We start from the raw sequence: 19,331 nt of genomic DNA on the forward strand, positions 1-19,331 counted from the left end.
AACGATAGCCAAGGCAGAGTCCTTCAGTGTGGCAGGTCCACAATCCGTCCGTCTCTGGTCACAGCAGGGGCCTAGATTCTGTCCGGGGAAGGAAGTTTCTCCCTCCATGTTAACCATAGAGCTCCAACCATGGGATCTGTCGCTTCCCACTGTGTTGCTTCCTCTTATCAACTTATCTTAATGAATGACATCAGGTGCGTGATTTTACGTATATGTACAGAGGGTTTTGAAAGGAGCCTGCTGGTTTGAGTTCTGGTGGTACAATCAAGGCGTTTTTCTGCATTTGGACTAGATCACTTTTCTAAGTGATCTATGCACAAGACCCAGGTCTGGGGGTAGATGCTCTTATATCTGTTCCACACTCTGGACTTCTGACTATCGTGTCTTTTAAAGCAAGGGTTCCATTGCTGAAAGGAAGTAAGGAAAAAACGAAAACTCTGAAAGCTGGACTGATCTTCCAGTGTCTACACGGACAAACATTAGAATGACCTATTTCCTATTTCCTACTCCAACTCATTTGGATGTCCCCTTGCCTAGCAAAAGAGTCAGAAGCATGGAGAGACGGGACTTAATCCTGGTTTTAATCCTGGATTTAGTAACATCATTAATCTAATCCCAGCTCATTCCTCGGGCACTTTCTGGAAAAAAAAAGCAAAGAAAGAAACCTCAACCTGCAGCCGCTGAGTGGAAGGCACAACGCCCCCTTCATGTGGCCTTGGAAAGCCACTGCTCCCACCGCACCACCCATCCCTGCTCGCTGACCTCCTAGCCAGGGCCCTCCCCAGCCTGCCCTTCAGGTGTTTCTCCCTTCAGCCCCACCTATTCCAACAGGAGATCTCTTATGCCTGGTCATTTCTGTTCCAGATGTAGTGTCAGGCGCTCCACGGATGAAGTGCTTCAGGGAGGTTTGTTACCAGGGAGTCTACTTGCTCTTCAGTTCTTGGGGATGATAGTTTGGTCCCAGAGGGACTGTTTCCACCACCCCCCAAAGAAATACCAGATTTGAATAAACCGTGGCACCGTGGCTGACAAGGGTTGAACTCACGTGAGAGCAAAACATGAAAAAACGGAAAAACAAAAAAAACCCCATAAACCTAATAAAGAGCTTATTCTGCACAACTAGAAAAGAATGACACCAAACCATTTAAACATAATTTATGTACATTTATGGCTTTATACAGTAACAGCAAAGATTGTTCTTGTGTCTGTAAGTACATCAGCATCATCAGGCACTTCTCAGAGAGTATGGGAACGGGAACGTGGAACCTGGTACTAAACTCGAGTAGCGAAATGTGGGCGGGAGTGACTGCGTCCTGACGGGATGGACGTGGCCGCACCTGGCCACACTGCCAGGCTGTCAGCCCCCCGCCCCCGTCAGGGAGGAGGCCAAGAGTAATGCTAGGCTGTTCTGTTTGCATAAACCACACTGCAACTTTTACTGAATGGTTACTCCCAAACTAAAACCACAAGAGAAACTTCTTGTTTAAAAGTCAGTTATAAATTAAGAACTCTTAGGAGCTGAATGTAAGAATTTCCAGTTGGGGGTTGGGGAATGGTGGGTGGGAGGGGAGGACTGATAACATATATTCAGCAGCTGAACGGGTCCGAATTGTATATTTGGGGGTAACTGTTTCCATTTTAAGTGTCTCTTCTCCTCTTTTGGGGATGATGTTTCACTGCTCACTGGGGTACAACATTTGCTAATTAATTTAGACTTTGTCAGTTTGTCAAAGCAGAACTTTCCAAGTAACACATCTATGACCTAAATATATTCCATACGTCTATATTACGGAAACAATACTTTATATTTAAAATATCTGAATAGCTCTATAATACAATATGCTTTTAATAACAGTACAAACCAGAGGAAATAAATCAAACAAGGCTGCATAGGTGGTATCATTTGCACATTTCACAAAGCAATCATGTACAATAACTGATATACTCATTACTCCAGAAAGTCAGTATTCTTACAGAAAAAGAATTACTAGAGGTCACATAATGTTTGTTTTCAAAATAGACAAGGTGCCTTTCACTGGACTTCACTGTACCCCGGAGAGCTACCCAGGATTCCTGTTAGAATTTCAACACAAAGAAAAATTTGAAGAAAAAAAAAAAAGATATTTACACAGACTCAAGAGGAAGCAACATCTTTTTAAAAGTCACTCTACGAAGTAGTAAGATTTTAACAGTGATTTGTAGCTACGGTTGCCTCTTCAATGAACAAGGCGGTGGGGAGTCTCACCGTGTGATGCCTGGGAGGCGGGGAGTGGTGGCAGGTGGACCCAGAGGGGAACACGAGTACTCCGGCTCCAGCGAGCTCTAGCACATGTGCAGAAGGCACTGCTCAGAAGAACTAGGGTTTCTATGACCAGACTTATTTTGGAGTGGCCAACAATGAAGATGGCTAGAGAGGCGGCTGTTTTAATGAATTTTCAGAAGCACAGAAGTCACTGAGGGAGCTTACAGTAGAGCCTGTCTCCTGGAGGAGAGCGCCATCAGAACACCTGCGTTCTTGTTAAACACGGAGGAAAAACCAAGCCAACAGAGACGCAACTCACAGGCAAGACACAGCAAGTGTGAAGTGGGCTGGGTTCACAGAAATCAGAGCCTTCTCAAGAAGGCCAGAGGAACGTTTTTGTGCACCTGTTCCTTTTACTGTGCGGATTCTCAGCGTTCCACATGACGTGAACACACCGGTGGATTAAATGGCACGCAAAGCCAGTTAACTTGGTCTATCAGTACAGGTAATTGGAAAATATCAATATTACAACATAATGATCACAATTATAATTGGCGTTGCTAAAGGCAGAAGAAACACTCCAATTCTTAACTTACGCTAAGGCTTTTTAAAATAAACTCAAATATACCACTTACAGCTGGTTTGTTGGTTTTCAAATTCATTGCCCCGATTTTTAAGCAAGTTCTATTCCATTTGGTAGCCACCTGCACTCATGAACACAAAACATTCTAAAAATCACTTGAGTGCCACTTAAAAATTCCCCGCTTCGACTTGGCCTTCCACAGGGTGCCAAGTAGCCCAAGGACAGAGGGAAAGAGGGATGAAGCATGAGTGTGGACCTGATTCTTCAAGGCAGAGCTACAGAACCAACCTCCACCTGGACCAGGAAGAGCACAGTATTACGAGGGAAAACTTTTGCTGAAGCTCAACTCAAAACGGTTACGTTGATCAAAACCCCCAGCTTGAGAAAGGAGCACTGTTTTAGAGGTGGATCTCCCCTTCTGATCTACAAATATTACGAGGCCCCCCGCCAGGAGTATTTGCAACAAAGAGCATACAGGCATCCGTCAGCAGAGTCAATGCTGTGTGGTATGCTTAATTCACAGGATAGTAGAAGCGGATGGAATCTTTTAAAAACGCATACATAAAAACATATCAAGTTCTCCTAAACGTGAAACACAAAATGTTCATAACTATACATCACTCTCCTGCCAAGATAGGGACAGAAATGTTGAGTGTGCAAGTACTAATTACAATGATTGAAAGATTAGTCAGAAACATCACCAAGTAGCATCCCAAAGTGTACAAACCAGTTAAGCACGTATAAAATTAGTACTAATCCAGTTAGAAATACAAAATGAAAATTACGGATGCTGCTTCAAATATCTGGGATTCCACAAATTTACAAGCAGACTATGTAACAAAGTAGACTCTAGTTTTAAGAAAACATTACAGTTCAATATCTATTCCAAAAATGATCTCAAGTCCCAACAATAACATCAAAAATCATTCATCTGGAAATTAGAACCATTTAAGTGTTTGTACAAATTTGCAAATAACAAAATAAACAAACCAAAAAAAATAGAAAAGACTTGTACAAGGCTGGCGTTTAACCTATTTTCTATTCTTTTTTTTTTTTCCAAAAGAGTTCTGATAAGTCCATTAATTCAGCAGACGGACAACAGGCTACTGGTTCTCCTGTGAGTTATGTGGCAACGTGAACAGGTCCAGAGCCGTTCCATGGAGGTGCAGAATGGAGAGCTTGGTTCTTTGTCATTCATCAGTTCAGCAGAACACAGGTCGTACAAACAAAAGTTTAACTTATCAAGGACATGAGACCATCACAGTATTACAAAAAGAGTAGAAACTTTCCTTGGACCAAATGAATATTTAAAAAAACAAAAATGCACACAAATACAATTCTGTAGCTACGGCTTATATACAAAACTTGAAAGCACACCAGGATCCAAAAGTCTTTTCTGCAATTATACGGTGTAGTGAGTTTGGCACTTCATTGTAATGAAATTTCCAATGGCACAGTCCTTATCTACAGCAGCACGTAACCTGCAAACATCGGGCAAACATCCTGTACAGGAAAAGTGTCTTCGCTGCCAAGTCTGACGAAAGGAAAAAAGAAACACTTTTTTTCTTTTTTTTTTTTTAATCAAGAAAACGAAAAGGTAGGGTGAAGGACATCTTTGGACTGCTTCTCTCAGTTCCTGCTGTCAGACAATCTGAAGTACTTTTAAGTGTAGCCTAGGAAAGAAAACACATACACACACACACTCATTGAATATACAGCCAAATTAAAATCAATTCAACTCAACATATCAGGGTGACAGACATACTTGCAGGGGGGGCTGGACTTTCTCAAACAGCTCTGAAATCATTCGGTGGGAAAAAATTCCACTTTAAAAAACCCTTCAGCATTTGATTTGTATCAAATGTATTCACTTATTGAAGAGTTGCTAAAAAGATGCAGCCATCTAGTCTGTCGAAAGAAACTCTCTAAAGCAGTTAGAGGAAAAGCTTCCTTACGTTTAAGCTCCAAAGGAAAATTTCTAAGCTGCAAAAGGGGTGGAGAATGAATGATAAAAGGTGCCTCTCGGCAAGGGGCGGCCAGCTGCCATCCAAAACTCCCCGACCATGGAAGATACAAGGCAAGGTACTGGGTTCCTCTCTTCTAAGTCCTGTTTTCAGAAGGTCTTTTGATATCGGGGTGCTCTTACCTGCTCACTCGCTCGCTCTCAGCCTGACACCCAGCTGTGTGTCGTCGTCTTGACACTGTGTGGGAAGCTTTGGTTGGGCAACACATTGTCAAAGTTAAAATCCAACGTATCTCCATCCATGAGGTCGTTCCGGATGATGGACTCCATGTCACAGTCCAAGCGCTCGATAAACATGCCGTCCAAGTCACTTGGGAGCTTCTCCTGGTGGAGAATGCCCATCCTGCCGTAGCCGTTGCAGCTGCTCACGGAGGAGTAGCCCCCCAGGGCATTCATCTGCATGGGGTGGGGCAGAGGCACTTGTAAAGCTGTCTTCACTGGGGCCAAGCGGCTCAGACCCGAGGTGTGGGGCATGGTGTTCACCGCGTGGGGCAAGGCACGCCCGTTAACCGCAGACGTCGACTGAGCGTGTCCAGGGTGGCTGTGGGAGCTGGGGTTCATCATCTTGTTATGAGATGCCTGGCTGCCATAGGCTGGCATGACCGAATTAGGGCCCATCAGCACATTCTGGCCAAGGACTCGGCTGCTGGGTTGAGCCACCCCAGGATCAACTGGTGTCATAATGTCATTATGGGGAGGAGAGTCGGAAGTAAGTAACTCCTTCAAGAGTCCCGGTGCACAGTTATACTGACTCATGCCTCCGTAACTCGACTTGCTGTCCTGAAGCGTTTGCATAGGCATCTGGGGCAAAGGGCTCATGCTGGACTGGCCGTACGTGTATTTTTGGTAGTTCGGGCTGGGTGAGTTCAGACTGGTGTTTGGCGGCGCAAACGAGTAGCATGGTGTCTGCTGCATCATGGTGCCCGGCGAGGACTGGGTTGAAACAGTTAATGACGTTGGTGATGAGAGAAGGTTGAGATTATCCAAAAGGTTTTCCATGTTCTCAGGACTGCTTATCTCAGACAGACTGGGCAGGGTAGAAGCCATCTTTGCAGCAGACGGTGGGTACACCATGGAATGCACATCCCCGTCTCCAAGATCATCCTGTTCAGTCATAATGGGAGAAAGCCTCCCACTAATAGTACTAGCATTCGAGCTCGTTCGAGGGCGAAATGTACTCCAGTTATCAAAGTCATCATTGCTGTGAGAGCCAGGGCTCGCAGGCCACTTAGGAAACTGAGACCCTGGGCTGTCCCCGGCACCCTCCTGGCCAGACTGGAGGGATGCTTTTTTCTTGGCAGCTCGGCCTCGGCTCTTAGCAAATTTACTGTTGTTGTCCATGGAGGCGGCTCTTCTCCTGGGGGATTTCCCACTCTTGCCTCCCTCTGGATTAAGCATCCACCAGGAACTTTTTCCCGTTCCTTCATTCTGCACTCGAATAAACTTGCTGTGTAGGGACAGATTATGACGAATTGAATTCTGTAAAGCAAAACACCACGTTAGAAATACAATACTCCTCCAATGGGAAAACCCGCTATTCGATACAGACACGTATCACATGGAAGACAAGTCAAGTTTTGAAAGGGTTTACGGTATAGATTTCAACCGGTACAGTCACTAGGTGAGAGCTCAAATCAGTAAAGGAAAAACAGTATCGTATCTTAAAAACAGTATCTGTGTCTTAATTTAACGACGGGACAAAGTTAAATGAGCATTATTATAAACACCTTCTTTTACACAGCTCTATTTTGCGGGAAATTACAGGAACTGGTTTTTAAACCACTTGGATTTGCTATGCAAATAGCACTCCACAACAAAGTGCTATCAAAACCCCTTTCCACTCCATCACGCCTAGAACTACTGCAAATTCTCTTCGGATGGCACATTTGCCACTTACACAAAGTGAGAAGTTTTATATTATGGGGCCCACGTGGTCACGGAAAGGAGAGAAAAGAAGCAGGATATATTCTTAGTCAAGAATTAAAAGCCTGAAAACTAGTAAGACATAGACTCATTTACATCCTTAAAGTCCATGGCAGATATAGGTGAATATAAGGACAACTGGGCTGTTGTTTAATTTTAGAAAGTTGAACTGCCAAAAAAAACGAGAGAGGAAGGAAGAAAAGAAAGAAAAAAAGAAAGAAAGAAAGAGAGAGAGAGAGAGAGGAAGAAAGAAAAGAGAAGAAAAGAAAAGAAAAGAAAGTTTAAATTCAAACGTTGTTCACAACCCTCTCCTCCCAGCAATAACCAGTAGCACGCACCACCTAGCTCAGCCTCTGACACCCGTCAGAGGTTACACTCTGGCCAAAAAGCCGGTCTGGGAGGGACAGAGTGGTGGAGAGGACAGAGAGCTGGTGGCTTTGATCCACTGAGTACGGCTCCACAACTAAATCGCATGCCCCCTAGGACAGTTAGTAAAGAAAATCAACTGTTTTGGGAGGACTTAGGTGGCTCTGCTGCTCACTGGCTACAAACCTTGGGTAACTGCTTGGTCCCCATGTACCTTATAGCCCCTTTGGGGCTGTTCTATGGATTCCACGAGATAAGGTAGGTCAAATGCTCAGTGGTGTGTACAACATGGTAAGCGGTCACCAAGAAGAAGGTGTTAGATCCCAACTTGGTTGGGGGGTGGGGAGGAGGGGCCCAAGGCACCGCCCATTCTGAGCCCATTTCCCCCCTCCTAGTCACTGGGGTGTCGGTAGGAGCTTACGGGTATCACGAACACAAACCCACCACTCCACTCGGAACACGCTGCAACGGGTGCCAGAGACGGTCGCAAGCTCCAGCAGAAGCCGTGGAGCCAGGCGGTAAACAAGGAAGCCCGAATGCAATTCCCCTACTGGACACACGGCGAGACTGACAGCACCTGGATAGCCTCTGGGACATGTGGACAAGGAAAGGGGGGCTTCCGAGGAGGAGGGAGCTTCTCTGATAGATTTTTTTGCCCCAGCACAAGACAGGGCACGCAGCAGACTCCGTCATCAGGGCCCTGATCCCAAGTCCAGGGGCGGGGACCTGGGGACCTGGAGCAGGGCTGTGTGTGCTGTGTGCGTGGCCCCCAGACTTCCCTGGCTTCCTCTGCCGACTGAATGCAAGGCTCAGCCAACGGAGCCCCCCGAACCGCTGCGGCCCCCCTCCCTGGCCACGGAAAGGCTCTGGCTGGATTTGTGGTCGCCCGGGATGCAGCCACGACACCCACACCCTCACGCCATCGCCGTGGGACGCAGATGCCTGAATGCCAATCACTGCGCCACAACAAAGCCTTGGCACACAGCAGGGTAGGCCGGGACTCAACACAGACTGTGAGTTCACAATTTTCCTCATTAAAAGGAGGCAGAAAACAAAGGGAAAAAATCTCACTTTCTAAAAGGAGATGCAAAAGTCAGAGTGAGGCCGGACAGTCAAGGCTGAGAAATCCACATTTCAAAACTCCCTCTGACCCTCTGTACTACATTCCACCCAAGGATTGCAACACAGCAGCTATGTGATGAGCCCTTCTGCCAGGCCCAGGCGAGTGTGGGTCAGCCCTGGCCCTGAATGGGGGCTTCCAGGCTGGACGCTGGGCAGGTGTGTAAGTGGATGGCAGTGAGGGTTTTCTTCTGTTGCCAAGATTCTCCTCTTCCTTCTCACCTACAGATCTATCCCCAACTCAAGACCGGCTTTGAGGACTTTGTGGACATACAAGAACCCTCTAAAAAGAGGCCCAGCACTGCAATTCCCCAATGTCCTATTTCATCCCCATAAGATTCCCCAAACCCCATGGGAAGGTTTTACTTACGCGCGCATGCGCGCGCACACTCACACGCACGCACATACTGTGTGCTCCCAATATTCCATCATGACTATTTTGTTCTTTGAACACAACAGAAACACAGATAAGCGACGATGAAATCTCTGGAGGAAAGGAAGCTTGACTCCTGTCCCTGTCACATTTAGTAACTGATAAAGGGGGGAAGATCTTCCTAGACAGTAGCTTCCTGGCTCTGCACTGCCTGGGGGAGGGGTGGCACAGCTCTATAATTCACATAATTAGATCAGATCATTTGCAACTGCAATTGGGGGACTTTTTTTTTTTTAATCTTATTTTTGCCTGGAAGCCATTCCTTTCTTTTTGTTTTTTGGGGTTTTTTTTGGCTGCGTTGGGTCTTCGTTGCTGCGCACGGGCTTTCTCTAGTTGCGGTGAGCGGGGGCTCCTCTTCGTTGCAGTGCACGGGCCTCTCAATGTGGTGGCTTCTCTTGTTGTGGAGCACGGGCTCTAGGTGCGCGGGCTTCAGTAGTTGTGGCTCACGGGCTCTAGAGTGCAGGCTCAGTAGTTGTGGCTCATGAGCTCTAGAGCGCAGGCTCAGTAGTTGTGGGATGCAGGCTTCAGTAGTTGTGGCACATGGGCTCAGTAGTTGTGGCTCGCGGGCTCTAGAACACAGGCTCAGCAGTTGTGGCACACGGGCTTAGCTGCTCCGCGGCATGTGGGGTCTTCCCGGACCAGGGCTCGAACACGTGTCCCTGGCATTGGCAGGCGGATTCTTAACCACTGCGCCACCAGGAACGTCCCTGGGGGACATTTCTAACAAGACTGCAGAATCTGTCATGATGAAATCTTTAAAAAGTTCACTAGCTTGGATGGGACATACGCTAACTTACCACTTAGATTTACCAAAAAAAGGGGGGGGGCGGGGAGTGGACGTAGAACAATCCCTTACTTATCAAAACATTATGCTACATATTTTCCTAAGAGGACATTTCAGGTCGCTCTTTGAGCAACAGAGCTGTCTCCTAACTTTGCCAACAATTAAAAAATTTTTTTCCGAACAGGAAAAGGTTTGCTGCGCAGGGCTTGTTACATAAATTCCTGTTTTTCACACAGCCGGCAGGACATTAAAGAAGCTATGATTTCCAATGGGGAATATCGGAGTGGAGGGTGTTGAAGAGGTAAAGCTTGTAAAAATACGTGTCACTATTAATGATGTTATGTCTGCAAATCTCTGCCGGATGCGGTGGACACAGCCGAGGCAGGGAAATTGCGGTTCCCCGTGACCTGTGCAGAGAGCCACACGCGGACAGCAGTGCTCTGAGCTGTTCAGTTCTTCGACCACGAATAAATACCACGTGAGGAGAGAGGTAGGGTGAGAGGACAGGAGACTCGTGCACTGCAAACCACATACCTAAATCCTGAGGTTCTGCATGAGACCATCAGAGAAAAAGACCACTCAACAACTTTCCCCTCCACTAGCCGTAGTCTCCGCAGTCCGGGCTTGCCGCTCGCTGGTGCCCGGCTGGCTCCCCTCTGCACAAGCCCCTCGGCCGCCTGGCCCTTGACTCTCCCTCGCCTTCTGCATGCCTGGCCACCCCGAGCAGGGCAGCGAGTTCTTGGGAAGCCTGACCCAATGGAAGTCCGTGGATCTTGTTGGGGGAAGGGGCAGCCTGCACCCAGTGTGCCCTGGCTTGCTCAACCTGCTCTGCCAGCTGTTTCAAATGCTCGGGTGTTCATTTTGTGCACTCTACAGACCAGATTCCAAGCTTCTTAAAGGGCAAGGGGCTGGAGTGTGTTTTTATCTCCTAATCTCAAAGCCCCTAACAGATGCTCTACACACATGATACATTCAATGAACGTTTGTTGACTGACATCCCAAAAACATCACAGGGAAGATGTAATGCCTTCCACATCTTTTCTCTATCCATTCGTGCACCAATTCATGCCAAGTAACTTTTATTGGGACTGATTTATGCTGGGTGCAGTGAAGGATGTCAGAAGGAATTAGTCACAGAGTCTGCCCTCCAGGTGTTTTATGATCTACCTGGGAAAGGAACAAGTCCACCTAAATGGCCACTCCAGACAAAAAATGATGTACAAAGGACTGTCCAGGAGCCTCGACTTCTTCCTGCCAAAGGTCACCACCACCCCCAACTTCTGTCTCAGCCCAAGTGTCCTTTCCTTCCGGAAGCATTTCCTGAGAAGCCCATCCCAGCCTGCAGCTAACATAGGACCTGATTAACTCACCACAAGCATGACTCTGCTATGTCTGGCTCCCAACTACCCTGTGAGCTGCATGAGCTCGGGGACCTGGGCTGTCCGCTTGTGTGCTATATCCTCACAGCTCCATCACCAAGTAGACACTCAAGTATCTGTTGAATGGATTAATAGGTCCTACATGTACGGGGTTGTCGTGAAGATTAAATGAGATAACAGATGTCCTTACCTCAATCGATAGGCCCGCTGTTATTATTAAGATAATGGCACCTATAAGATAACATGTCTGTGTTTTAGAGACTCACCCATATTACAAACATTGGTCTCGTTTCTTTGTAATTGTACCTTGTACTGTTCCCACTAAGACGAGGCTTTTACACGTTAGTTACTGGGAAAATAGACCAGTTTTGAGGTAGTAGTTAAGATATTTTCTCTCTGCACTAGACAGTGTCTGCTGTGGGCAGGTGGTAATGAAGGAATTTAGATACTACAGCTGGTCTGTAAACGCGCTTGCCGGGCGCGTTCTCAGAATCCTCAAGGTGGCTGCCGAGCCTTGCGTGCGGGCTCCGCGCTCTGAGTTCAGCTGGCGTGTGACGGGGAGGCGGCGGCAGGTGTTAGAGCAGGGCCACTCCCAAGGCCACAGGCTGGTGTGTCTCCTCGGGGGACTGTTGTGACTGAGCTCTGCGGGCCCACCGCCCTCCTGGCTGCAAGAAGCCACGCTCCAAGGCTGGGCCCCAGAGACGCTGAAGACACAGGGCAGGAACTGCCCCTTCCCTGGACGCCCTTAGCCTGGATGTCTAAAGCAATAATCGGACAGCCATCGACGTGCAAGAAGAAATCTTTACACTTTTCACCTACTTTACATTTTTATCTCATTTTTAAAAAATGAGCATGGAGAAGTTGATTTGAGAACTAAGTTCCGTTTCTCCATTCTTTAGCCATTGAATAAAGATTGTCTGTTCCAGCCTCAAAAAAAATTAATAAAAATGAGCAAATGCATTATACAATATATACAATATGTTGGTACAGTATAAATGAATAAATGTACCATCAAAAAGGGTGTGATTTTTACAAAAACGTTTAGAGAGCACTAGTCTATTACAGTAAACTTCCAGTCTACTAGAAGCCCCAACAAAGAAAACCAAGGGAGCAGACAGAACTAGACCTCCGTCAAGTCTAACGAACTCTTTGGTCCCGCAAGGCCAGGGCTGAAGAAATGGCCTGGGGTCCAGCCCTCGGTTTGCTTCCCTCCTCCCCTGCCCTCCTGAATCCCGCCTTCAGACCTGAGCTCCCACCCGGCTCCATCCAGCCCACCCACGAGTGTACGTGGAGACCACCACCTCTCAGCCACCACTCTACCCATCACTGCTGCACCCTACTTTCTGCTGGGCATTCTAAGACTACTCTGGTCTTCGTGTTTAACCAAGAATAAAACAAAACCAGCAACTTAAGCTGAATACATCCTGCTCAGGATCCCCTGGCCTTCATACTTTACACGTGGATTTTACCTTACAGTTTACAAACGGCTTTCAATACATCATGTCTCGTTCCACCCTTGCGAGAGCCCTATGTAAGGCAGGTATTATTGGCCCCATTTTAAAAATAGGAAAACTGAGGCTCAGAAAATGAATCTCATGCAAAATAACTCTGCATACAACACCACTGCCAGCTGGAGAAACCACTTTTTGGCTTCACCATCATGAAGAAGAATCAAAGGAACATACTTAAGACTGAGGTTACATGTATGCATCTTGAGGGAGCGGAAATAATTGTCTACAAACACTAGTTTAGAAAACTCGTGTTCTGCCTCAACGGGTAATAAATTTACAAAATATGGTTTGCTTTTAATTCTAATTGGTTACTCTTTGTGGAAGGAAAGCAGAGCAGCTCAAGTGTGAATTTCAAATGTGAGCACCGCCCAGGGAAAGCCTGTGCAAAGGGGCTGTGAGGACCCACGAGGGAAATGGAAAGGCCCTCAGAGGTCCCACAGCCTACAACTGCCCGTCGCCCTGGGAGAGGGTGGGTGTGAGCTACAGTCACCAAGCCAAACAAAAAGAGCTCCAAACTAAGGCGCTGGAACACGTGACTAAATGAACTTGTTGTTCTAGAAATTCTAGAAATTCTTTCAAAACGCTAGACACACTAGGTTTTTCCAAAAGCATTTTATCTAATTTCTGTGAACTCTGTCAACGTGCGCTATGGTTTCGTAGGCTCCCAGCATGGACTCACCCCCTCCTCCTGCTTCCTCTGTTTTACACATCCCTTCCTGCAGTTCCAAGAATGAAAACAAACTAAGGAGAAAGCAGGAATAATCTCTGTTCAACAGAGTTCCCGTTAGAGGTGCTAATAAAACAACAACTTCGTAAAATAATGCATTTTGCTTGCAAACAGAAGGAAACATGTGACCTTTGCCCATGCTTCTTTTTTACAGGTGATGTCGAAAGATGTATGTTACCAACCGACAGCATAAAAATTCAACTTGAGAAAGTGCTGCAGTGGAAGATTTGCTGTGAAGAGCTTGATCTACACGCTTACACACTAGGCCCTGGCATCCAGCTCTTCTGTAAAGCTGATTTCATTTCCCCGAAACCTGTCCTTCTTGCCTGCACATCAGTGACCCCAAAGGCCACTCTCACCCCCAGTCTGTACTAGGACTCAGGCTTCCCTGGGAACCCCTGTGGACAGAGGACTCGAAGCCTCATAAAACTTGTGAGCTGGAAAACCCTGGGAAGGTCACCTGGCCTAACACCCTCATTTTATATTAGGGAAAATAGAGTTCAGAAAGATTAAAATGCAGGTGAAAGGCTTACGGGTGTTCATTTACAAAAAGCAGAATCACATGGGGCTTTAGTCCTAGAAGAACCAGTGTCAAGGACATGCAATGACCCTCCCCCGACCAAACCAATACTCAGCTACAGATTTCTCCAGCGGCTAGACAGACACACATTTGGCTCGAAGCAGCTCTATCTCTGACTCAAATCATTCCAAAGGAAGGAAAAGATGACTACATTAAATCGGCTTCTACTAAAAAAAGCACATCAGAGACTATGCTCTCATGTAAAACAGAACCAGAAAGACACATGTAAGATCTCGTGCGAACCTTCGTGTTTTCAGGAGGCAGTGGGGAGGTGGATCCCAAGGTCAGACTGTGGGACCCCTGAGTCAGCTGGTCTCCCCAGGCCCCAGTCTTGATGTCTGTGACACAATACCAACTGTTACTTGGGATCGTTAGGGGTGGGACGGCATCATCTCCATGGAAAGTGCTCAGCGCATCACCTGGCACAAAGTGAGGGAACAGAGGTTGGCTATTTTGTGATGGGAAGTAAAGAGATGTATAAACAGGAATTTTTTAGCCATCATGAATGGTTACAACCTGATTAAAAAACCATTCATCACAAACTTCCTGTTCAACAGGCAGCCAGCCTTCCTGAGGCTGTTTCCATGTCCTCACAACTGAGCTGCAAAACCCTTCTTTGACAGAGAAATTGTTCTCACCCTTTAAGAGGATTTCAAAGGTAAAAGTCTGGATCGTTTGACTCCCGTGTTCCATCAGCTGTGGGGGCGACCCCTGTCATAACCTGTGTCCACGAGCTTGTTCAAGGAGCGGGACATACACCAGTCGGCCAGTGAAGAGCTGGTATCCAGGAAGGCAATTACGAGGACAACGCTCTTCCGCGTCTCTTCCCACACAGTGGCCACCCACCGCCGCCTGCTTCACAGACAGCAAACCCTGAAAGAGCCCCCGAGGGGTGGGGGGGATTTAGAGCAGACTGCAGGGCAGAGTGCTGGGTAAAGGGGTGGGTTACAAAGTGAACGGGACCGTGGTATCAGGAAACAAGGCGTGCAGACGGACGCACCCCTGGCCTAGAAGGACGGCCAAGGAGGAAACCTTGTGATAGAGAAACAGACGATGCTCCACGGCTCGCCTGGTCTTTAATAAGCTCTCCTGTTGGCCAAAAGCCTCCATATTTCAGGGTAAATTTTCAGCCAACAACCTCAGACATTTAGGACTTAAGAAAAAATCTTCAGGGATGGAAGAGAAGCTTTACTTAATGATATTAAAAGTATCCCAAGCTTTTGCTTCTCAGAAGGTGGTAATTAAAAAAGAAGCACCATGTTTCCCCATGCTGTGTCCCATAGGAAAACCCTGTATCAGAGAAAGCTACATTTTATGAGAGGAAGGGGTAAGTCCTTAATTTTCAGATGTGAAAACCTATACCATTTCATGCCCTGTGTTTTACACACTATCAGAAACCAGGAACTCCGAAAGACAAAACCCAGAACAACCCAGGTGAGGCTGAAACCTTAGATGCAAGCATCTTCCCTTCTGTTCCAGATCATGAGGCATCTATCTGAATCACTGTCCTTGTACAATCTCCGTGAAAGTTGCTACTGTGGAGCCCTGCTTAGTAAAGTCTGGAAAACAGAAACTACCTCCCACAGCTATACACTTGGGCCTGATGTTGCCATATACTAGCCAGAGAGCTAACTCTCAAGTGAATGTCATCAACCCTGGCTAGGAAGGTCCCCGTAATGGATATACAGAGACTAAATTTCACTTAGCTAAAATTCTTTTAAATGCCTTTTTTTTTTTTAATAAAAAGGATGTGTCGGCTACTAAGGATTTCAAAGTGGAGCTTGTTTCTCCTGGGATTTAGTTCCAGTGCGGCAAGCAGGCATCCCTGGCCACCTTTTAACCCAGTCACTCCTTCCCCAGGGAGGCACAGAGACCGGCGGGCACTGCCAAGCCCACAGCAAGGAGCCACCACTCCCCACCCTGCCCATCAGCTGACCTGAAGGAGCCTATCCTTTGCGAAACTTCTTTTTCATTAACTGCCCAGAATACAGACTCTTTTGTGCTCTTGCCTAATGACTGCCTCAGACACAGAAGGCCCCACCAGCACAGAATATTAAGAGGAAACTCATTTGTTGAAGTGATTCTGCCATTTTCCTGATGAAAATCTTTGTCTATTTTACAGGCCATACCATTTTTCGAATCTTCAGTGGCTTTAGAAACACACCGCTTTACAATGCAATTAACGACCTTATGTATTTGGCTACTGGAATGAGGCAAAACAAAATAAAAGCCAGAAACAAAGAACACATTAGCATTTACTCTCTTCTGATGAAGAACTTAAATTAGGCATAAAATGAAACAGAGCATATGTCAATAGTTTGATCCATTTTAAAGTTTTCTAAAGAGAACTAAAGTGAATTTTAAAGTATTTTGTCGGAGTTAGCGATGAGCCCGTTAAACCTGTTCGTGTTAAGTAAATGTTTATTCAAGGTTTGCAACCAAACTGCTTACAAGAGCCACAAAAAGCTTTACGAATGTAAAGGCAATAAGGCTGAAACTTGGACAGACTAGAATCTCTAGGATAAGATCCCACCCATAGGACGTACTATCTATAATTGCTTTTTACCCTAAATATGTTCACTGTCTGGAAAATCTAGGGAAAGATGAATCCACTGAATGCATAAGCTATTTACCAAAAACTGCTACTCATGGTCAACAGAATTAAAAAGTACAAAGTCTCGGTTTATGTGGGGTGGTTTTTTTTTTCTGTTTTGGAACCCAAATATGATAAACCCAGATTACAACAACAAACTGCAATAAAATATAACACTCTGAATTACACATTATTTGCAATGTACGGTTTTCTTGGTTATACAGAATCTTGAAACCAGCCTTCTTGCCCATCATTCTGGCTAAGGAACCTAATGCAACAATGATTTGTCAAGTACACATTGTTTTAGGGCTACCCCCCCAAAAATTCTTCAGAGTTTGTCTCAAGTCAAACAGTTACAAATATTCACTGACTGACCCAATATTAGCAAAACCATTTGGGCCCATTTACTTCATGATAAAGCAAAGCGCCCCCCACCGTGGGAGACTGGGCCAGCCAGAGCTGTCCCCAAGCGTCCTGCAGATTGCGGGGATCCACCTCAGTGAACAGACCACAGACACAGCAGGTCTGCTGCACAACAGCCCTACTCTCCACACCTTCCTTCCAAACAACAAAGGCTCCGTCAGTACCACCGGGACCCACGCCAGTTCAGGGACTCCAAAAGAACCCCCCCAAAATGTTTCAGAAATGCAGCTTTATTCGGTTACCTAAAAGCCTACATATACATGTCTCTCAAGGCCTTTCAGAATGTGTCCACCTTAAAACCACACCTCCTCACCAGCACAGCCCCTGTCCTGCACACGAGGCCTGCACCTAACTTCTCAAGCAGTATTTGTCCACGGCGCTGTCACGGCAACATGGTGCTGTGCTTGTCTGTCACCCATGCTATGAACAGCACTTTCACCTCTGAAAACTGCATCAACTGAACAAGGAAGGAGCCTGAGAACGTCCCCCTCACTCCTGCATAGTCACTGACGCTCCACCAGAAGTAACACATTTATAAAGTGATGCCCACAGGACCTGCAGCCTAAATCAGGTCTCAGGTCAAGATTAAGGCCAGCTCTGGGAGAATGTGCTTCCCCACGATCACTCCAGGGCTCAGGGGATGCTGGAAGGCTCCAAACTGAGTTTGCCCTGGAACCAGATTTAGACAACCTGGGGACTTCTACTATGACTCCTGTGGGTTCCATTATTTTTGAGCTTAGCCCCAGGGTTAGGCTGGTCCACATTCCAGAGCGAAGAGAGGAAGAAAGCCAAGCAGGACAAAAAGGATCCTCAAATCACCTGAGGATCCCCAACTGAGCGATCAGCAAACCGCCCCATCTGGAAAGTTTTCCTTTTATTAAACTTTTTACTCTAATGCTGCAGTTTGAACCCATAACCTCTTTAGAAATATGAACAACATTGTCAATGCACCGGCTACACACAACACACATTCATTGTTCTGGGTTGAGAAAACAATAAGAGAGTTTTGTTAAGCTCTATTTTAGATACTGGAGGGAAACTAACAAAGAAAGAATGAATAAATAACTATATGAACCATTTCTTAGGATGATTCAAACCCATGGAGAATTAGAACTTCTCACCTGAGCCCACAGTCTGTGATGGTACACGTTAAACTCCTCTTTGCAACTTCACTGCTCACTGTTTCCAGTTTTGTCACTTTGAATTTTGTCCAAAATGGAACTGTGAATAGCAACCATTGTGGCTGGAATCTTGCACATGCTACAAATGTTTTGTATCTCTTCCGAGCTACTGCATTCAAGGATACTCTGAACCACTGCTACAGCTTCCACCACAATATATTAGTATATACATTTGGGGTGCCTTTTCTCCACTTTCTTAAAATGATGCATTTGCCCAAATGGTTCAGTATTAAGGGTCTTCCCAGAAGAGTAAGGGCTTATTTAGATGACGCCCTGTGCCTCACCACCATATAACCCAAAGGAACACGGTGAAAGCTAAGTGAGAGTGCGTTTGGAAACCACACAGCATATTAAAAATGTGAAAGACAATAACAATTTCAATTTCTAGAAATCCCTGATATTCTAAAACAAAAGCAGGATTTTCTGGAAGAAGTTGTTAACCCTATTACCACAGATACTCAAACGACTATGAGCAGTGAGGTCAGTCTAATTTCAACTCCTCTCGCTTTGTTCTAAACAACAGGTAGTCTCTTCGGTATTAATTTATTTTCTTTCTTTTTTATTACTCGGAAAAGTAACTGAGACAAATTCTGACAACCTAAATAAGGTTGTAAGGAGCATTCAGAATTGTTAGTGGGTGAACAAAGTTTCAAACAATCGTTCTTCACTACAACTCTACCCCCAAAGGTAAGAAGTTTTACATTTTAACCATTTTTAAAGTCCATGATACAACTCTATGAAACAACTGATGAAGACAGACACCAATATATTGTATAACTGTTTTAATCCTCAAAGTAACTATAAATTAAACTGGAGTAGCATGCAATTTTAGAACAAAATATTTTCTTTTGAAGAGTCTTCAAGGCTGGGTTATTTAGTTTTTTGTTTATTTAAATTATAAAGACACCCGACTGTTCCAAAAGGACCCCAGGGTCAGTCAGGGCTGGAGCAGAACATGTCCCATCAGCACTGCCCCAGCCAGCACCAGAGCACTGTTCTGTTCTTGGGGGATGGAGGGGCGTGGAGGTACCAAGGATCTCACAGAATCTTGAGTCAGTCATTTTTATTGGGAATACAAACAGAAGATAAACTTTCACCCTCATTTTTATCATGGAAAAATCCATCCAAAATTAATCAAGAAATCAAGCAAAGCTTAGTTGAAATGGGTCTAACGTAAACTATTTAAATCCAGACAATCTCAGAAATTAATTTATTTCCATTCACATTTCAATAACATAAATCAGGGTCTTTTAATGGAAAGCAATCAATGTCATTTTCATTCAACAGGTACTTATTGGGCCCCTACTGTATATTGGTACTGTTGAAACAACTACGTAACATGAGGCTCTTTTCCTGCCTCCCAGGGTCATATACAGATGGCTGACAACACGAAAATGAAAGGTGGCACATGCTCAAAACAAGAAAGGAAAGACCCTAACCTAGAATTGAGGAAAGGCAAGATTC

At 45.7% G+C, this 19,331-nt stretch overlaps 1 protein-coding gene across 1 annotated transcript in view; it reads right to left on the reverse strand.

The window, feature by feature from the left end:
* Positions 1–1,143: 1,143 nt before the first annotated feature.
* The window catches only part of FOXO1 (forkhead box O1), a 92,129-nt gene continuing 73,941 nt past the window's right edge, over positions 1,144–19,331 (reverse strand). The window contains exons 2-3 of the mRNA XM_060129011.1: positions 4,972–6,327; positions 1,144–4,498 (exon numbers count right to left, since the gene is read on the reverse strand). Of these exons, the coding sequence (XP_059984994.1) occupies positions 4,990–6,327 (1,338 nt within the window). The 3' untranslated portion in view covers positions 1,144–4,498; positions 4,972–4,989. The remainder of the gene's footprint in view (positions 4,499–4,971; positions 6,328–19,331) is intronic.

This window comes from Lagenorhynchus albirostris, chromosome 18 (assembly GCF_949774975.1).
Source record: "Lagenorhynchus albirostris chromosome 18, mLagAlb1.1, whole genome shotgun sequence".
NCBI lineage: Eukaryota > Metazoa > Chordata > Mammalia > Artiodactyla > Delphinidae > Lagenorhynchus > Lagenorhynchus albirostris.